Raw genomic sequence first — 14790 nt, 5'->3', positions numbered from 1 at the left:
GTGCATAAAATCCTACACAGGCAACACTTCCGCTGTTATGAACTGTTATAGAGGCAGCACGGCTCAATATTTCTGCAGGGGACTTCCAACGACTTGTTGAGTCTATGTCACGTCGAGTTGTTGCACTACCCCGGGAAAGAGAAGGCCCGACACGAAATTAGGAGGTGTTCCGCGACTTTTGTCACCTCAGTGTATACCTAGCGTACTTCGTACGCTGTAGTGGGAGTAGAAAAGTTGTTCTTCGGTTATTAGGTTTTAGGAGGAAGGAGTCTGCACGGCGTTATGGTAAGTCTTAAAAACGCCGAAGAAATAAGAGCGCGGCTATGTCGGGCGAAAGTTATTGGGAGCGTTTCAGAGTCTGAAAGCACCGGGAGATTTAGCCAAGTTCAGCGTTCCTCTTAGCATGCATGCGTGCGCGCAGCCTCCCGGCATGTTATTAAAGGGCAGACAGCAGCCGGCGGTTCTCGCCGGGGCCCGGGGGGCAGGGGGCAGGGGGCAGGGGGGCAGCCATCGGAAGCGGCGGCAATCACGGCCGCAAATTAGCGCCGGCTGCCCGCCTAGCTGGCCGGCCGCGCACGCCGCACGCGCGCCCTTTGTGGCCGAGTGGCCGGGGGCGGTGGCGGGGGCGGGGGCAGCGGCAGCGGAAGGTCCACCACCTGCCGCCCGCCGCCGCTTACCTTCCGGGAGCGGCCGGCAGCCGCTGCGGCCGTCCTCACGCGGCGCGCTTTCCTCATCGCGAAGTACAGCAGACGTGGCGCGCGCTCAGAAACGAGTTGGCACTTCACACCGAACTCGCTCGTCATTGTGATTCTGACCACAGTGCAATCCAGCGGCAAATCACACAGTTTAGTACGTACGTGCATGCTGCTTGTACACACAATCGCGCACAGTATTTATAACGCAGTTGTGCATCCCACAATATGACGAGCTTTTTGCGTGATGGAGTAGAAAACAAATAAATAAGTAGTCAGTTTCGATTGAATCAGGCAGTGATCCAGAAAGCCGTCTCGTAAGCCTTAAGTCCATGTTCCTTGACATGTTAAAAAATCCTACAGTACTCACTCCTGAGACAGTCTTGTACACACCTAATAGAACATACTACTTTTAAATTAACAATAAAGTCCTAGAATCTTTTATTAAAAAAAAGTGAACAAAAATTGTATGAACATACTACGACGTGAACCAGCTACGTTTGACTTCATAGTTTCACGCCTCTATCCAGTACACTATAACGAAATGGTGTTTTGTATGTCCATGTTATCGATGTTATCGTATCCTGAAAGCTTTAACTGCCGATATGTCATTAAATATTTATTGTGTTGCTACGTATAAGTTCGTAGTCTTTTTTCCGCAAGCTTAACAAACACAACAGATACACATCACTTTAATCATCACTAATGTATTCTCCTTCTCTATTTGCAAAAGCCTGCCAACGCTAGGGTAGCGACTCTAGGAGTCACGTGGTTTTGAGGCGAAGAACTCGTCGAGTCATGTTCGGAGCGCATTTTCGTCCGAAACAAAAGTTGTTCGATAGAGATCGGAAGAGGTGATAATATGGCGGCGCAAAATCAGGTGAACAAGGTGGTTGGAGAATGACCTGCCAACACGACTCCTGTATAGCGTTTTTTTTTTTTTTGTGTCTAGTAAATTGGGTCCGGACTTCATCGTCGACTAGCATCACTTCACTCAGACTTCCTGATCGTTGTTTTCTGCAAGACGTCTCAGTTGTTGACGTTAAATATCAGCAATGACGGTTACATCCTTGGGAAGCACTTCTTAGTAAACTACACAATCACTGTTTGACCACAAGCATAACATTATCTTTTACGGATGGGCGCCGGTCTTTGCACGTAGACTTTCTGCTTTGGGTTCAATTATACGTTTCTTTTCCTTATCTTAGCATAAAGACACCATTTCTCGTCACCAGTAACGACGCACTATTGATAACGGTCAAGCAGAGTTGCACATAGGACAACCCACCGGTTTTTGTGATTTTGTCTTGGACCAGGCCTTACTCATACTCTCGATTTTTTAACCTTCCCTATTGCATGAAAATACCGAACGATGGTGGAATGATCATAATTCATTATATTTCTCAGTTCTCGAGTACAATGACGTGGGTCATTGTGGATCAATGCGTTTAAACACTCATCACCAAATCCCGAAGGTCTTCCTGAACGGGGACAATCACTAATGTCAAAACGATCCTCATTAAAACAAAGAAAGAAAAACATTTTCTTGCCGTGCTCTGTCATTCGGTGTTATTCCCATACACAGCGCAAATGCTTCTGACTGCCTCCTCTACTCAACTCAAATAGAAGAATATGGCGGAAATGTTCCGATTTCTCCACTTGGAACACCATTTTCTAGCGTCCACAGCTCCACTCACTATCTCCAAATGACAAAATGACAAGATGTAAACGCAAACAGTAACAGTGAACTACAAATAAATGACAACTGATGAATAAACCCATAGCAGCCGGAATTCTAACACCCAAAACAAGAACGCTATGAACTTACGCTGCAAAGTGATAATTATAACAAATCGTTCCAAGAACGACAAGTTTTTATTAAATGTTCATTCCGCCAATGCCTCGAAACTACCTGTTTTCATAACACGAAAGTTATATAACATGGAAACCACCAAAGACGACAATTCTTTAATCACATGACATTCATTACTCCCTATTAAGGTTATCTTTAGCACAAAAAGGGATACACAAAGCTGGAATAGAAGTTTTTGATGACTAACCCAGTGATTTAAAATGACTGACAGACGGCAAAATTGAAATCTGAAAACAAACTGGGACAGTTTCTCCTTTACACGTCCTTCTGATCCCTATAAGAATTTGTTATTATAATGTGCCAAAGGTGATGGGTGAGCAGTAATAAATTACATCTGCATCTTTTTTTTAACAAAGTAACCTTAAGAACATTCAGCATGTAGCCATATTTACAAATTAATTATTAATTTTCGGTGCGAATGTAAAGTGACTCGTTCCATATCATTAAGATATATCATGCTAAATGATCCATTGAACATGAAAGTAACTAACTAATCAACCAATATGACGTTTCCCGTCATTTTAGTCTAAAAATTGGTATCAAATCGACTCGATGTCGATAGATACTCAATCTGCCGGTGATTTGAAACACCATACATTCATAGGACGCAAGTTACAAAAAAATGGTTCATATGGCTCTGAGCACTATGGGACTTAACATCTTAGGTCATCAGTCCCCTAGAACTTAGAACTACTTAAACCTAACTAACCTAAGGACAGTACACACATCCATGCCCGAGGCAGGATTCGAACCTGCGACCGTAGCAGTCCCGCGGTTCCGGACTGAAGGGCCTAGAACCGCAAGGCCACCGCGGCCGGTTGCAAGTTACAAATAATGCCCCTCAACTAAAGGCTTGAACAGCAAAAGATGTAATCCGATACGGCATCTCCCAAGTTCTGGTTGGTTGGTTGACTGATCTGGGGGGATCAAAGAGCGATGTCATCGGTCCCATCGTATTAGGGAAGAATGGGGAACGAAGTCGGTCGTGCCCTTTCAAAGCAACCACCTCTATATTTGCCTGAAGCGATTTAGGGGAAACACAGAAAACCTAAACAGGGTGGCCGGACGCGGGTTTGAGCCGTCGTCCTTCCGAAATCGAGTGCGCGTGCTAATTACTGGGCTACCTCGCTCGGTCCAAGTTCTGCTTGTGGAGCAGAAAGCGATTTTATATATAATTGGCCATGTTTCTCTCCCCGAAGCAAACATCTGCCTTGTCTTATTCAGTTGTTTACACCTCGGAATAGTGTTGAAGGTGAAACACAACGTTGTGACATCACGAAACTCGACCACCTCCTCGTCCACGAACGCTTTAACGGCCTGTCTGAGCGCGGCATTTAGCAGCACGAAGCTCGTAGTCTGTTTGCATAGGCAGCCGCTGTGACCGAGCGGTTCTAGGCGCTTCAGTACGGAACCGCACTGCTGCGAAGGTCGCAGGTTCGAATCCTGCCTCGGACATGGAGGTGTGTGACGTCCTAAGGTTAGTTGGGTTTAAGTAGTTCTAAGTCTACGGGACTGATGACCTCAGATGCTAAGTCCCGTAGTGCTTAGAGCCATTTGAACCATTTTCTGTTTGCATGCTACTATCCTCAGCATCTATGGAAAATGCTTAAAGGACGGTGGAAGCACGAGTCCACATGTCACCAACTAGCGCACAGGTCACAGGCTTGTCCACTATATAGAGCAGTATATATGGCGCTCTGTGACAGACCCGATGACGGAACACAGTACTGGTGGAAGCCCAAGTGTTTCGGAGCACACGTTTCAGCGCACACTGTTGAACGTGAGGCTACACAGCATGCGACCCCTCCTCTGGGAGGTGGCATCAGCAACGGCGTCCACCCACCAACCGCCACTAGCTTTCCCAAAACCCACATAACAACGCCGACCCCGTAGGGAATGGGGAAGAAGAAGAAGAAGAGGAAGAAGAAGAAGGTCAGCGTACTTGTGTAGACAGTTTCATCCCACACCAGCATTCAAAGTGACGTCACCACTCCACCGTGACTTCATGTAGAGCATTTTCGCAATTTCGGTGCACATATAAAATTTTGATCCATGGTAATATGCAACATTGGAACGTGAATAAGAAATTGCTTAAAAAGGACACTGGAATAATTAAAAAAAAATAGTATTCTGGCCGTCCAGCCAGATACGTACGTCTTCCATGATTTAGGTAAATCACTATATTTGAACGCTGGAATGGTTTCTTTCAAAAGGACACGACCGATTATCCCCCTCCCCTCTCACAATCTTTGTCCAATTCGAGCTCTTTTCTGTCTCTTAATGATGCTCAGCGATTTGAGCATAGCCCAAACTCTAAACTCCTTGAACTCCACACGCCTTCTCTCATTCTCATTAGTGACGCGGTCGAATCCTCAATTCAAGGAGGAAAACTATGACGTATATTCAAGAATCTTGACGCATAGTTAAATGCTTCCGTCATATTTCTCTACTCCCTCTCGACCTGCCTCATGCGTGTCTGCGCCTTGTGTGAATGATAGTTAAAAAGTGTTTATGCAGTTAATGTCGTATTTCTGTCGTTATGAGTGATAAAGAAAACTATTGGGAAGCAAAGAATGAAATCTAGTGCTTGCACAATGTCTACTTCTCCGGAAGGGCACCATGGATTCATCCGCGCCTAAGTCCCCACACAGCGGACAAGCCACCGTCAATACATTCACATTCCCTCACTCCATGATACCGCATGCAGAACGCTGGTGCGGTCTGGCCGATAAGAAACATACGCCATCACTTTCCTTCCTTTACTGGTCAAGTCATGACGTTAAAAATTCCTTGTATTAGCAGAATTCGAAATGATTTACTGTATGAAAGGCCACCACACACTCATGCGTTACTGACCTTGGCTGTATTAGCAGGTCCTTGCATCAGAGGTTGATCAGGAAGATACACTAAAGCTGTTGAGATATACCTCGAAGAAAAGAAGAAATCGTTTACTAGACTGACATAGAAGGCTGAAGAAGTAATACAATCTCTGCCTGCCCTGACCACTACAAGGCTATGAAGTTAGAAACAGAGTACTTGACAAAGCAGTCCACGGCTGGGAACTTCAATTCGCTCTCCAGCAGACTGGTTTGTCTTTTTTTGCGGAGTCGCTAGTTAGCTGCGTAAGAAAACGCGGGCAGGCTAACCTGTTCCCACGGCTTGGCGCTGGCCACTTATCCGGGCGAGAAGTGCCGAAACACTCCGAGGGCCCAGCGCCCCACACACCGCAGAGCGGTGCTGCGTATTTTCATTTCCATTCTGGGCACCCTCACGCGTTTCTCGCTCTTAATAATCTCCCTGCAGCGAGGGGACCTGGGGAGGGGGGGGGGGGGGGTGCAGATACCGCTGCCGCTTCACTGTCCCTGGTGGCTCACCTGTTGCTTCCCCAGTTGATCCCCAAACGCTGGAGACCCACGGTGGTTTACGAGTCGTTCAAACTCACGGCTCGCTGTTCAGGGGGCTGAACCCCGTGCAGGGCGCGTACGTTCGTGTTCCACAACTGAGCACACGGGAGCAGATTGCACCCGACATTAAATACCAGCCGGCCGCGGTGGCCGTGCGGTTCTGGCGCTGCAGTCCGGAACCGCGGGACTGCTACGGTCGCAGGTTCGAATCCTGCCTCGGGCATGGGTGTGTGTGATGTCCTTAGGTTAGTTCGGTTTAAGTAGTTCTAAGTTCTAGGGGACTTATGACCTAAGATGTTGGGTCACATAGTGCTCAGAGCCATTTGAACCATTTTTTTTTAAATTTACCTGGAAAAGGAAAATCATCTCTAAATCATGATTCTTGCATTTATTTGACAAAATACAACTTACACTTTTGATTTTACACAGCATTCTGCTGAATATTACGGCCTTTTTTCGATAAGCACTAGACTGCTTTGAAGCACGTTAAACAAATGTCTTTGAACTGCTCTCCACGCAAATGTCTCTTACATTACAATTGCCGCCTACTTGTATTCTTGTCTTTCCTCTTCCGCGGGCACGACAACTTCCTGCGGACCCTGATGGCTTCTCAGAATCCACCGCCGCCTCTTCCTCAACACCATGTAACAGTCGACCCCTCTTCCTTAATCATCTTGAGGTTGAGGCTCTTTCGCATTTGTTTGCTTTAACAATACATATGTTTTTGGGTGGGGTCCGCCTTTAGCAAAACACAATTGTGTTTTTTGTCCCAGACCTGTTTCACTGCTGTTGCAGCCTCATCAGCGGTTTTTTTTATTTTACGGCTGTTACACATGAGAAATATTCTTTACTGTTTATATACATGTAAATATTACTTTTTAAATCGAAATTAGAGATTTTTGAAGAGCACATAAAATTACGCAATCATACTTTCTTGCCACATGGTGTGGTTTCCCTGCTGTATTACGTTTTTCCAGTGTCTGTTTTTCTTTACAATTTGTCGACTGCAGCCATATACAGCTTAATATGGACAAACTATTTACGCAAAAATTACGATTTACAAACTGTTTTTCTGTGCCTGGAATTGGTTAATTTTATGTGAAAGGTTGTGTGTGTGTGTTTACATTATGTTTCACTTACTTTTTTTTTCCTACATCTTCTTCACTGTCAAGATCTGCGTGTTTTGTTGTCACTTTCACTGTTTACCAGCTGCAAAAACAAGATGGCGGACGGTGGAACAGCTGAAGGTGTTTATTTCATGTCTATCATCATGACTTGGACCTGTCACTGTTTTGCAGAAAGAATGGTTTAAGATTCCCTTGAAAACTATACAGGAGCTGTACTTGCCGCATCCATTCCTGGATGACAGGAAGCTGTTTTCTGCACCGTATTAGGCATGGTAAAGTGTAATGTGTTTGGTGTTTCCATTGTTTTGTCCAATCCTCACGTGTCTCGCAATAAAGCAATTACTTTATTTATTTATCCAATCTGACTTGATTAGGGCCATCAGGTCCATTCTTACATCGGACCAAGGTTTCACATATAAAGTACATTTCTTAATCATAGTTACATAAGAAATCACAATTTGAATATGAAAACTGCTGTTAAAATTGAGTGTCTATAGAGACAATGAGCATGAATAATACTGACTATGAACAAATAAAGTTAATACTGGCAGTATTTCAACTGCTGCTGTTGCTGCTGCTGCTGCTGCTGCTCCTAAACATAATAATAATAATAATAATAATAATAATGGCAACAATGATAATGGCAGATATAAAAAGAATTTATAAGTGTACAAAATAGATCTTTTCTGCTATAACAAGTTCTCCTGAAAGGAAATTTTAGGAGACTGAACCAGCTAAGAGTGCTGGGAAATGAGGAAGATCTGGTTGGAAAGAAGGACGTTAAGCGACGACGAGTGCGTTCGGGGACGATGGCAGTCATTACTGTTGCCTCAGTAGATGTGCCATTAGCTGTCTTTTGAAGCTGGAGGTGGTCTAGCGGTTCTAGGCGCTCAGTCCGGAGCCGCGCGACTGCTACGGTCGCAGGTTCGAATCCTGCCTCGGGCATGGATGTGTGTGATGTCCTTAGGTTAGTTAGGTTTAACTAGTTCTAAGTTCTAGGGGACTGATGACCATAGATGTTAAGTCCCATAGAGCTCAGGGCCATTTGAACCATTTTTTTGAAGCTGGAGATGTTATTCAGTTCTCTAATATAATTAATGCGGGAGATTGTTCCAGAATTGGATACACGCTGAGGCCGTTTCTCGAATTTCCCGAGTGTTGCACAAAACACTTCGGCGTTGATCGTTGCACCATAAGGGAGGACATGAAACAAATTACCCCCTTCAGAGTCCCAGGGGACAGCCGATGTCACTTTACCGGCTGAGGGAGCGGCTTTGCACATCTTGTTCAGAGGAGATGACGTGTGGCGCCACTTCACGGATTGCCGTTTTGTTTCCGGTCCGAAGTCATGAACCCATGTTTCAACGCCTATGACGATGTTAGACAAGAAATTGTCACGATCAGCGTCGACACCCCCAAGCAGTTCTGCACAGGCGGTCTTTGGTTGCTCTTTATGGTCTTCTCTTTGTCGTTGAACAACCCAGCGGGCACGCGCCTTCCAGCAGCCCAGCTGGTGGAAGAGTGTGTCAGCACTGCCGACAGAGGCGTCCAGTTGTGCAGCGAGGTGTGCGACTGTGATGATCTGTCCGCCACTTCGAGTGCCAGTGTCCGTACGTCCAGCGTTGCAGGAGTCACAGCTGTGTGCAGCTCGCCCGCACACGGGTGCTCGGACAGGTTTTCGGGGTCTTGTTGCAATGATGACAGATGTCTGGCCCAACGACTCACTGTGCTTTTGTTCATTGGTAGGTCTCCGTAGATATTTCGCAAGCGCCCGTGAATATCGACGATGCTCTGGTTTTCTGCCAAAAGGAATTCAATGACACCTCTCTCCTTGGAACGCACCTCAACTGCAGACGCCATTTTGAGGGTTACGTATAGAACCGTCGCCTACCGGAGCTTCATGAAACTATAGGAACTGAAGTGGGAATGTTGGACGATGTCCCACAGCAAATTCCGCATTTTTTTTAACCTAAACTAGCCGAGAAAAAAAAAGTCTTGCATTACTTTTTGAACACCCCTCGTATGATGTACAGTAACAATATAAATGCACAAACGAGAGGCACCAAGAGTTGGCATGTTCTTAGCTTCTGAGGAGCAGGCTTTCGAGTTCATTTTCATTGTAAACTGATCTTTCTCCAGTACTGGTTCCGTTGTCGCGTTCTAATACAATGATCGCGAATTCAAGGGAAAAAGCAGTACTATTACCACCTGTCCGGTGTCTGTGCATTGGGCGTTCCAGTTACGAGCCTACCAAACACTTTGGTGCCGTGTCCGACCGTTCAGTGTAGGCACCGTCTGAGGTGCGTGACGCAGTTATCTGTACGAAGCAGCGGGTCTTATTTTTCTGACGCTCCGGCAGGGAAGGCAGCCGAGGGAGGCGCGGCCGGTCGCCGCCAGCGAGACAAATGGCCGCGCGCCCCATCAGTCTGCGTTAGCCCCCGGGGTGGGATCCGTCACGCGCCCCGCCCCGCCTAGCCGCTTCCACTGCGCAGCGTCGCTGCAGCGCCGCCACTGTCCCCGCCTGAAATATCCGGCCGGCGCGCCATCACTCACGGCTGCCTCCTGTCCAGAGGCGCCGAAAACAATGCGCCAGCCGCCCGGGAGGAATATGGGATGCGACGGTGCGCTGACCTCCAGCCGTGACTTCCGCCAAGTTCTGTAACACGTAGCGCGGTTGCTGACGTGCTACCTGCAGCAGAACGCCGAGGGCCGCGTCCTGTTATTCGAGGATGGCGACGGTAAAATCATGAACCGTTTTATTATGAGGCACGTGCTCTTAGTAAATACATAAAAAAACCCTAACCTGATGTGAGTTATTTACTTGCATGTTGTATACATTATTTTCATGGCATGCACCTCGTGAGGGCGAAGTAAGAAACGAAACCATATCCTACAGACAGCACGAGGCGCTAGGAGCACAGTGAACGACCCACCCAGACAGGAGCGCGCGTTAACACGACGCATCCGGGATTCCGGGAGACGCTGCGCTTTCGGATACAATGCCCCTGACGGACTGACCAAGAGGGCAGGTTTGCCGGCCAGCCTGGATGTGGTTTCTGGCGGTTTCGCACATCCGACTAGTTGAATATCAGCCTACTACTATCAAGCTACTACCCAACTCCCGCATCAGTTACGTTATTCGCTAACAGCTTGAAAAACGTAAGACAAAGCGCAGAGAGATGAGCTACACCTATTGCTTCTCAGGGAGATGACTGGGGGGATAGGGGGTAGCGAGTAATGTTATCAAATGCAGGTTAACCCGCCAGTCCCGTGTAGATGCGGGATAAGACCATGAAAAAGAAGAAGAAGAAGAAGAAGAAGTACACTAGGAGCACAGTAAATGGGTGAACAGCACTCTAGCAATGGCTTAAAACGCAATTACTGTACATGGTGTTTCTTATTAATGTTTATAAACCCCCGGGGCGACGTGGACGTCGCTGAGACAGGTAATTTTGTATAGGACACATGTCAAAAAATACGTCAAAAGTGGATGACAAACATTGAACATTTGACGTCACCAGATGGCGTACCTCGCCACACCCATCAGGGTTAGAGACTGACGGTCTGTCGCGCCTGATCATCCCAACCCAAATCAAATAATCACGCTGGTGTGGCTCCCAGCCTACGTGCGTGACCGTAGCGCTTGGAGTCGAGGGTTCGAGTCTTACGTCTGGCAGGCAGTATCATTCTTTTGCATTGAGTTGGACAGTTGGGTGTTTACAGTGAGGTAATATTCATTATTTTATTTACCAGTCTCGCAGTCTTCGCTGGTTAACTGCACTGTACAGTACAACAAAATCCTAACATACTGCGTCACAAGTAAAGAAGTATCACCTTCCAAACTGTATCGCTGGAAGTAAATGACCCGAAAAATAGAAGAAGAGGCAGAAGGAAAGAAATACAAAATCAGAACAGCTTTTGCTTGGTTAGAGCGAGGACAATAACCCTGAAACTTCCACGTTTGCACTACACCACGTTTACCAAAGGGGCTCGAAAACAGAGTGGCCTAGCAGAGCGATGTGTAGTACTCCCTCGGTCCCCCTGTCGGCGAGGGTAGGATCGACAAGCGCAATCAGTACTGCTCGTGGGCGAGTTACGTCATCTAGAACCATAACACATTGAATATCTGTCGTCCTAACATTTTCGGTCTCGTGTATCTTATATGATACACACAAAAAAAGTTACGCATCACCTCGGTTCCGAGAGTTCCGGAACTTGTACAAGAAAACTGGAACAGAGATCAACATAAACATCATTTCCGCCCTTTTTATTGCTCATGAATGCCACACATAGCGTGTTTCACCACCATACAGCGAGATATTCAGACGTGTTGGTCCAGATTGATGGACACTCCGGTACCTCTTATACCCAGTAGCAAGTCCTCCTGCATTGATGCGTGCCTGTATTCGTCGTGGCATACTATCCCCAAACCGATGAAGACACTTTTGGTCCACATTGTCCCACTCCTCAATGGCGATTCGGCGTAGATCCCTCAGAGTGGTTGGTGGATCACGTCGTCCATAAAGAGCCCTTTTCAATCTATCCCGACAGAGTTCATGTCTGGAAAACATGCTGGCCACTCTAGTCGATCGATTCGTTATCCTGAAGGAAGTCATTCACAAGTTGTACACGATGGGGACGCGAATTGTCGTTCATGAAGACGAATGCCTCGCCAATATGCAACCGATATGGTTGCACTATCGGTCGGATGATGGCATTCACTTATCGTACAGCCGTTACTGCGTCTTCCATAACCCCCAGCAGCCTACGTCGGCCCCACATAGTGCCACCCCAAAACAGCAGGGTACCTACACCTTGCTGCACTCGCTGGACAGTGTGTCTAAGGCGTTCGGCCTGACCAGGTTGCCTCCAAACTCGCCTCCGATTATTGTCTGGTTGAAAGCATATGCGACACTCATCGGTGAAGAGAAGGTGATACCAATCCTGAGAGGTCCATTCGGCATGTTGCTGGGCCCATCTGTACCGCGCTGCATGGTGTCGTGGTTGCAAAGATGGACCTCGCCATGGACGTTTGAAGTGAAGTTGCGCTTCATGCAGCCTACTGCGTACAGTTTGAGTCGTAACATGACGTCGTGTGGCTGCACGAAAAGCATTATTCGACATGGTGGCGTTGCTGTCAGGGTTCCTCCGAGCCATAATCCGTAGGTATCGGTCATCCACTGCAGTAGTAAGCCTTGGGCGGCCTGAGCGAGGCATGTCATTGACAGTTCCTGTCTCCCTGCATCTCCTCTATGTCCGAACAACATCGCATTGGTTCCCTCTGAGACGCCTGGACACTTCAATTGCTGAGAACCAAAGAAATGGTTCAAATGGCTCTGAGCACTATGGGACTTAACAAAAAAATGGTTCAAATGGCTCTGAGCACTATGGGACTTAAAATCTGAGGTCATCAGTCCCCTAGAACTTAGAACTACTTAAACCTAACTAACCTAAGGACATCACGCATATCCATGCCCCAGGCAGGATTCGAACCTGCGACCGTAGCGGTCGCGCGGTTCCAGACTGAAGCCCCTAGAATGGCTCGGCCACACCGGCCGGCTGTTGAAAACCCTTCCTGGCACAAAGTAACAATGTGGACGCGATCGAACCGCGGCATTGACCGTCTAGGCATGGTTGAACGACAGACAACACGAGCCGTGTACCTCCTTCCTGGTGGAGTGACTGGAACTGATCTGTTGTCGGACCCCCTCCGTCTAATAGTCGCTGCTCATGCAAGGTTGTTTACATCTTTGTGCAGGTTTAGTGACATCTCTGAACGGTCAAAGGGACTGTGTCTGTGAAACAATATCCATAGCCGGCCGCGGTGGTCCAGCGGTTCTAGGCGCTTCAGTCCGGAACCGCGCGACTGCTACGGTCGCAGGTTCGAATCCTGCCTCGGGCATGGATGTGTGTTATGTCCTTAGGTTAGTTAGGTTTAACTAGTTCTAAGTTCTGGGGGACTGATGACCTCAGATGTTAAGTCCCATAGTGCTCAGAGCCATTTGTGCCAATATCCACAGTCAACGTTTATCTTCAGGAGTTCTGGGAACCGGAGTGATGCACAACTTTTTTTGATGTGTGTTAATTACTTGTCTCAGCGTCATCTACGTCGCTTCGGTGGTTTTTAAACATTAAATAAGAATCACCCTGTATATGAAAAGCAGGCAGTGCAATGCGACAAGTTACGGTATCATGTAGCCGCTACAAAAATGTGAAAAACTTCACGAAAAGTGTTTGTGAACAGGAACATCCAGTATGGATTTTGCTTTGGTCGTTGATAAGCTATATTCTTTGATTGTTCCTATATTTTATTTAAATATTTCGATTTTTTCATAAAATGAATAGTCCTTCACCGTTCAGATGTCAGACTGCACAACAGACAGCTTTCACAACACATACAATTTTATGAAGTTCGAACATAATAGGCAATACGACCAGCAGCTTCGGCATGAAATAGTCTTTTTTACCAATATCCATCACAGTGGCCGCAAAGAAAATGACTATTATCGCAACTGTGACGAATATTGGGAAAAATGAATACAAAGGGTGAGTCAAAAAGTACTTAACAGCTATGGCATCATATAGAAATGTATTGAGATAACTTATAGAACTGGTATATTTTTCATTTTGTTGCAAATAACCTCAAGTTTCACATAAAAGTGTCAAGTATCATTTTGGTTCGATGTGACTACCATTTGCGACTCGGAAAAACATATTTCTTCCCCACCTGTTGCAGCAGATTGGACGTAACTTGTGCAATGACAGCGTACATTCGATTTTTCGGGTCGGCTAGAATTGCTTGGTAGGAGGGGAACATACACACGGTCTTTAATGAAACCCCCGAGAAAGAAATCCAGTGGTCACCAACACGTGAACGACCTGGTGCTTTGTCATGTCATAGTGAAAAACCCGTCTCAAAAAACTTCTTGTGACAAGAGTAAATTGTAGGGTTGCTCGGAAGTTCCTTAGCGTATTCGGTGCGAAATTTACGCCGAACAGTTGTTGCATAGTTCGCTTCATGAAACCAAAACACATAGCGAGCCCGCTCCGCACCAGTGAAGGTAGCCATCTCAACTGTTCACCATGGTGGCGCTCCTGGTGATAGAATGCGGTACTAATGTGTTAAGAGAATCGAACTTGAGGCTGTTTGCTACAAAATGAGACATCTACCAATTCTTTAAGTTATCTCAACAAATTTCAATATCATTCGAAAGTGGTAAAGTCCTTTACGAGTCAGCCGGTATTGCACGCAATGTTTTCGCAGACGTATAAATGTGATTGACCACTTGTGACAGAAGAGACTCAGTAAAAGAATAAAACGCCAGGGGCGTTGCAGTAGACTCGTCTCGAGCAGTCAGTTGAGACAAGGAAGTCGACCGTGTAAAAGGGGCTTAAGAGAATTTTCTCATTGCACTCTGTTCACAGCGTGAGCAAGCAAGTGCCTACAAAAGGGGAGAAATCTCTTCGCCGCAAGCTAGTCGCGACACGGTGCAATGTAAGCAGCTTTCAGCTTTGACTCTTTCCCCAGTACACAAGGGGAAAGGGCGTGTCTTACAGGAATGGCGCGCTCCTTCGTGGCGCCAGTTCTGACACTCACGCCGGGAGGGACCACCCATCTCTAAATCTTTTCAACCCGGAAAGGCATAACTAGCCCTTTGTGAACATACGAGAAAAGGGACACCAGCCCGTGTGGC

At 46.7% G+C, this 14790-nt stretch overlaps 1 protein-coding gene across 1 annotated transcript in view; it reads left to right on the top strand.

Moving 5' to 3' along the window:
- The first annotated feature begins 403 nt into the window (after nt 1-403).
- Nucleotides 404-14790, top strand: part of LOC126262656 (translation initiation factor IF-2-like) — a 101437-nt gene continuing 87050 nt past the window's right edge. The window contains exons 1-3 of the mRNA XM_049959426.1: nt 404-719; nt 5955-6121; nt 9456-9754. Coding sequence (XP_049815383.1) covers nt 404-719; nt 5955-6121; nt 9456-9754 — 782 coding nt within the window. The remainder of the gene's footprint in view (nt 720-5954; nt 6122-9455; nt 9755-14790) is intronic.

This window comes from Schistocerca nitens, chromosome 6, assembly GCF_023898315.1.
Source record: "Schistocerca nitens isolate TAMUIC-IGC-003100 chromosome 6, iqSchNite1.1, whole genome shotgun sequence".
In the NCBI taxonomy this organism is placed as follows: Eukaryota; Metazoa; Arthropoda; class Insecta; order Orthoptera; family Acrididae; genus Schistocerca; species Schistocerca nitens.
This window is presented reverse-complemented; position numbering and strand designations above follow the sequence as displayed.